Source organism: Austrofundulus limnaeus, unplaced genomic scaffold (assembly GCF_001266775.1).
Source record: "Austrofundulus limnaeus strain Quisiro unplaced genomic scaffold, Austrofundulus_limnaeus-1.0 Scaffold99, whole genome shotgun sequence".
NCBI lineage: Eukaryota > Metazoa > Chordata > Actinopteri > Cyprinodontiformes > Rivulidae > Austrofundulus > Austrofundulus limnaeus.
In genome coordinates, this window is record NW_013952501.1 from 994833 (window position 1) to 999923 (window position 5091).

Here is a 5091-nt window from a genome sequence, read left to right on the forward strand (position 1 = left end):
TGTGTGTGTGTGTGTGTGTGTGTGTGTGTGTGTGTGTGTGTGTGTGTGAGTGAGTGAGTTAGTGGGGTGTATGATTTTGCATTGAAAAAGAAAATCTGAACTTGCTACATGTTACAAGTATAAAGGCATGTTGTAATTCCATAAATAGACAGAATAAGCAGGTTTGTCATTCTTTAACAACATGATAAAAAAAATTTCCAACAGCACGTGAGTTAGTTTTTAAGGAAGCAGGATAAAAAGGTCATTTGATATGTACCTAATGTTGGTCACATACATTTAAAAAAATAAAAAAAACTTTCCAGCGAGGCTCACCACATGTTCTATATTTACCCATACCTAATTTTCACTTCATATTATTAGAAATATATGGATGTGCATGAAACACATCATTTCTTTTCAGTTTCAGGACTATTTTATTTTCATTTATGAAACTACCATCTAAATATATTTATTTGAACACATTTTCAAAATACAGATTTTATTTTTCTATCTGTATTAGGACAGTTTTACCTTTCATTTACCCCTAACCCCTGAATGATTTGATTTCAAGAATTTAAAAGTGATTAATTAACGTGTCACAATACTTAAACTCTTGTTCATAAGGGACTTACTGCTTCCAGCTGGTTTGTGAAAATCGCTGCTGTGACGTTTGAAATGATATGTTGGAGCCTGTTGAGGTTGCATCAGAATTCAGTCCCATGAAGCTTTTTGGCACGTTACCTGGTGTTCATGTAGGAAATGTCAACATGGTTTTAATGCGTGTGTTAATCAAGTTGCAATAGTAAGATCTTAAGAATCCGTTAAACGTCTACAACTATGACTCAAGAAATTCTGTTTTTTTTCTCTTTCAGCGATGAAAAAATCTTACAGAAAAGGATTTATGTGTCTCTTTCTAAAGAGGTTTAAAGAGGTGTAGTTTAATGATCTGAGGCTGATTCCTTGAAGGAATCTTCTCAGCGTCCTGATGCATCTCAGTAATCCAGGTAGAAAAAAATCAAAAAGAAAAAATAAGTAGGTCCTCTGGATGGGTTCTTCTTTAGTGAAACGTTTCGTCTCTCCTCCAAGAGACTTCTTCAGTCTGATGAGTTTCAGGTGAACCCAGCCTTATAAGCACTGCCTCCACATGGAGGACAAACAGGTTAGTCACATGCAAAAGAGGGCCATCGCTTAACAATAGGCTTTGATTACCTCTATTGTTCATAGAGGGTCATGTGTCCCATCACCTGACTTTTGGTTTGAATGCTATGGTTCTTAGGTGTCGTGTCATGTGTATGTAGTAAATGCAAGCGGGGTTCAACATCCCCTTGTTTTTGTTTCTCTTTCCCCCTTTGTGTTGGTCATCATTGGGGCCCTGATTCACATCTTTTTGCTCACAGGGGGCGGAGTCATACCCGCAATAACAGCGTTGTAGGAGGACAACTGGACACGAAGGCCTCCACCTCTGTTTAATGGTGGATGTTTTTTCTTCACAAAGATGGCTTCCTTTACTCCTCTCTCAAACCAACGTTCCTCTCTATCAAGAATGAGAACATCTTCATCCCTGAAAGAGTGACTGCTGGCCTGTAGATGAGTGTAAACTGCAGAGTCCTGACCCGATGATGTAGCTCGTCTGTGCTGGCTCATTCTTTTGAACAATGGCTGTTTTGTTTCTCTAGTGTATGACTGATCACAGTCCTCCTGACACTTAACAACATATACTATATTACTCTGTTTTTGCCGGGGAACTGGATCTTTGGGGTGAACTAATCTTTGTCACAACGTGTTTTGGGGTTTGAAAGCCACTGGGACGTCATGTTTAGAGAACAAACGTCTCAGTTTCTCTGAAACTCCTGCCACATATGGGATCTTCTCAGCCTTTCATGCTGGAGTTTTAGACAAAAATCTTCTTATGTCGACAAATGACAAAGTTGGAGATATTGTGATCAAACCACAAAAATTAAATTATGCAATACTATACTTAGAGTATGTTTTGTGAATGACTCTCAGCTACTATCACATTACTTACATTTAACCTCAGTATATCTAAAAATGACTGAATTATAGTCCTTCTTTTGATATTAGCTATAGTGGCCATCTTAAATTAGATTGAAACCAAAAGTTAATCAATGTTCATCTGGCGATTCAGCAAGACTCATTAAAAAGTTTCTAATGGTTCATAGTAAAGTTCTGTTAAACTTTGCTAACAGACAGACACGTGAACACACACAGACAACAACATCAAGGGACTTTTCACACAACCTCGGAGTAATTAAGAATCAGGAGGTTTCATATTGCTGTTTACATGTCACCTGCGAAATATTTGTCAGTTGATCAATTTATAATCCACGTGCTTGATGTAACATACCTGTGAGGTGCATGAACTTTGATGCATGAGGTCAAAAAATGCCATATGTAACTCAGTCGATTTGTAACAGGATTACAGTCACTCTGTTTTTTTCCTCATGACACCCCTGAATGAGTGTCACTTGTTAAAGCAGGCTGTCTCTTGACAAATCAGAGCCAGTAAAAGTTATTGAGAGAAAGAGCCAGTGAAATGTGCGCTGTAAATTCCCAGCTTGGCTGCAGAGACTCCCACATTGCACAATCTCCTGAAAAAAAGGAAATGACTCATGCCGAGGATCAGCATATAAGCGAGGAGCCTTCTGACTGCTACATTCAAACAGCAAACGGAGAAAGCAGCTCAACCTGGAAGTGAAGAGGAAAAGTGGAACTGTGAAAGAGAAGCCTAGCGCAGAATAAATAACGTCTTTCAGTATTAGTTCTCTGAAGAATATTTTCATCTTTTAGCGTTAGTCAAAGCAGAATTTACAAGGCAAAATGAAGAGCAGCACAGTTATCGCCTTCTCTGTTGTGATTGTCTTGGCCCTCCTTGCCGGCATTGAAGGTAAGCCTCCTTTTATTTAACATGCTCATCTCTCTCATCTTGTCTTCCATGCACCAAGACCTCTATGCATTTTCTGACCATATGCAATCCTAATCTCCACACAGGAATGAGTCTGAGGAGTCTGAGGAGTCGGAGGAGCTTGGGAGTGGAGCTGCACTGTCGTTGCATTCAGACGGAGAGCAGACCCATCGGCCGGCACATCGCAAAAGTCGAGCTGGTTCCTGCCAACTCCCACTGCGAGGAGACCGAGATCATGTAAGAAGCAAGTCCTCACCTCGTTTAGACAGGAATCATTCGGACTGAGTTTTGAAAACTTACATCTGCTTTTATGGCTTTTGTGTTGCAGTGCCACGCTGAAAAAGACAGGTCAAGAGGTTTGCCTGGACCCTAAAGCTCCCTGGGTGAAAAAAGTGATTGATAAGATGATGTCCAGGTAAGAGTCGCCTTAGACTCATGACTGATGAGGACATGTCTGTCTATGTGTGAAATTTCAGATTTTGATGCACAAACTAATTGTTTTCTGTCTGTTCTTTTTCTCTGCAGCAAAAACCTTTGAAAAGACAGGAAAGAAGTTCTTCATTCTAGAACAAAAAGAAATAAATCGATGAAATGACAAGGTCATTTTACTTACATTTCACTGTTGGAAATGACAATGATTCTCTTGCACTATGATTGTTTGTATCAAACATGCTTTTTTATTTGTGTTGCTCTTGTAATATTTGGAAAATTGCACTTGAATTCTATTCTATTGTTAAAATATGTATTTATCTTTGTATTTATCATATTTAAAGGTTTCTGAATAAATATCTCAACATCAAAATACTTGTGTTTGTCTTTTTGTTTAATATCACATATCATGTAATGTGTCTGGGGCAGATCATGTTTTTTTTCTTAATTTTTACATATTAAAAACAAACACAAGTGATGGAAACTGAAACTTCAGTGATTGCTTAGTGTTTTAATGGGTCATTAGTGGTCACATGCATTTTACAGATGTAAAACAATTGATTTACCGCCTTGTCTTCTATTGCTGATTTATTTTTCAGAACCACAGCTAAAACAAAAAGAATCAAACAATTGTGCCTGCAGATACTTCATATTAAAGAGGAGAGGGAGCTTGTTTACAGCACACAGTTCAGAGGTCTGCCTCTCTGATGGTTTGAGGGTGCATTAAGACTTCTGGCACTGGCTGCACATCTGGAAGTGCACCATCAATGCAAAACTTTATATACAGTTTAAAAAAACAAACAAAAAACACATGTATCCTCTCACCAAGGTGACGTCTTTTTCAGTGAGGAACTTGCATATCTCGGCAAGATGATGCAGCCACTCAGAATGGCTCCAGTGCAGAAGAGACTGGGTGCTGAACTGGCCTGCAGTCCAGACCTCTCACCAAATGAAAACATTTGACTCATCCTGAAGTGAAGAAAAGTCTGTTACATCTAGATTCATCAGACAATAACTGGACAACATTCCCCTCCATAAACTCCAGCAGCTGGTCTCCTCAGTTCCAGATATTACAGACTGTTCAAAGAAAAGGCTAAAATGTGTTCCTGCTATCAAAGTCAAAACTATCATATCTTTCTTTAAAATTATAGCACTCCTTAGTTTTAAACATTTGACAGGTTAACTAACGTATTGAGGCATAGGGCTTGTTTCACTGGTGGGTTGCAGTCGTACCGAGTGTTGGTGCCGGTGCATGGCTGTGGCAACAAGCTTACCAGTGTGTGAGTGTGTGTGTGTGTGGGTGATGTAACAAGCTTTGGAGTCCTTACTTGACAAAGCACTATAAGTTCTGACCATTTATCATTTTTCTAAGCTGGAGCTGTTGTACGGTTCTGAAAGATGAGCATTCTTGATCGCATCACGTCAAGGCAACCATAAGCCAAGAAAAATGTTGAAAGGTTTTACAAGGACATCTCTGTCACACCTGAATGAAACTAAAAACAACAATACTGCCCAACCCAAAAGTATAATTATAGCAATGATGAAATTTAAAACAGGAATTGAACAAAGCTTATGGTGACGTCAACAGTGACTATAGAATTTATTACTGATCTGAAACTCAAGATTGCATTGTATGAATGGTTATATTTACACTGTAAAAATGAAATGTTGGATTTACTTAACCATGTTATGTGACCTGGTTCCACTTAACTGAGTTGAGTAAATTCAAAGCAATATACCAGTTTTTTAACCAAAGAACA

At 38.6% G+C, this 5091-nt stretch overlaps 1 protein-coding gene across 1 annotated transcript; it reads left to right on the plus strand.

Annotated features, from left to right (window-relative positions):
• The first annotated feature begins 2537 nt into the window (after positions 1 to 2537).
• Positions 2538 to 3704, plus strand: cxcl8a (chemokine (C-X-C motif) ligand 8a). The gene is made up of 4 exons (XM_014013275.1): positions 2538 to 2884; positions 2989 to 3139; positions 3231 to 3317; positions 3428 to 3704. Exons 1-4 carry the CDS (start codon positions 2818 to 2820, stop codon positions 3438 to 3440), a joined length of 318 nt encoding a protein of 105 aa, XP_013868729.1. The 5' UTR covers positions 2538 to 2817; the 3' UTR covers positions 3441 to 3704.
• The last annotated feature ends 1387 nt before the right edge of the window (positions 3705 to 5091 follow it).

Bases quoted from the DNA above. Each gene is read 5' to 3' on its own strand.
- cxcl8a (XM_014013275.1), top strand. From the start codon at position 2,818: ATGAAGAGCAGCACAGTTATCGCCTTCTCTGTTGTGATTGTCTTGGCC. The intron at 2,885-2,988 runs GTAAGCCTCCTT...ATCTCCACACAG, and splicing joins CCTCCTTGCCGGCATTGAAG to GAATGAGTCTGAGGAGTCTG. The intron at 3,140-3,230 runs GTAAGAAGCAAG...TTTGTGTTGCAG, and splicing joins TGCGAGGAGACCGAGATCAT to TGCCACGCTGAAAAAGACAG.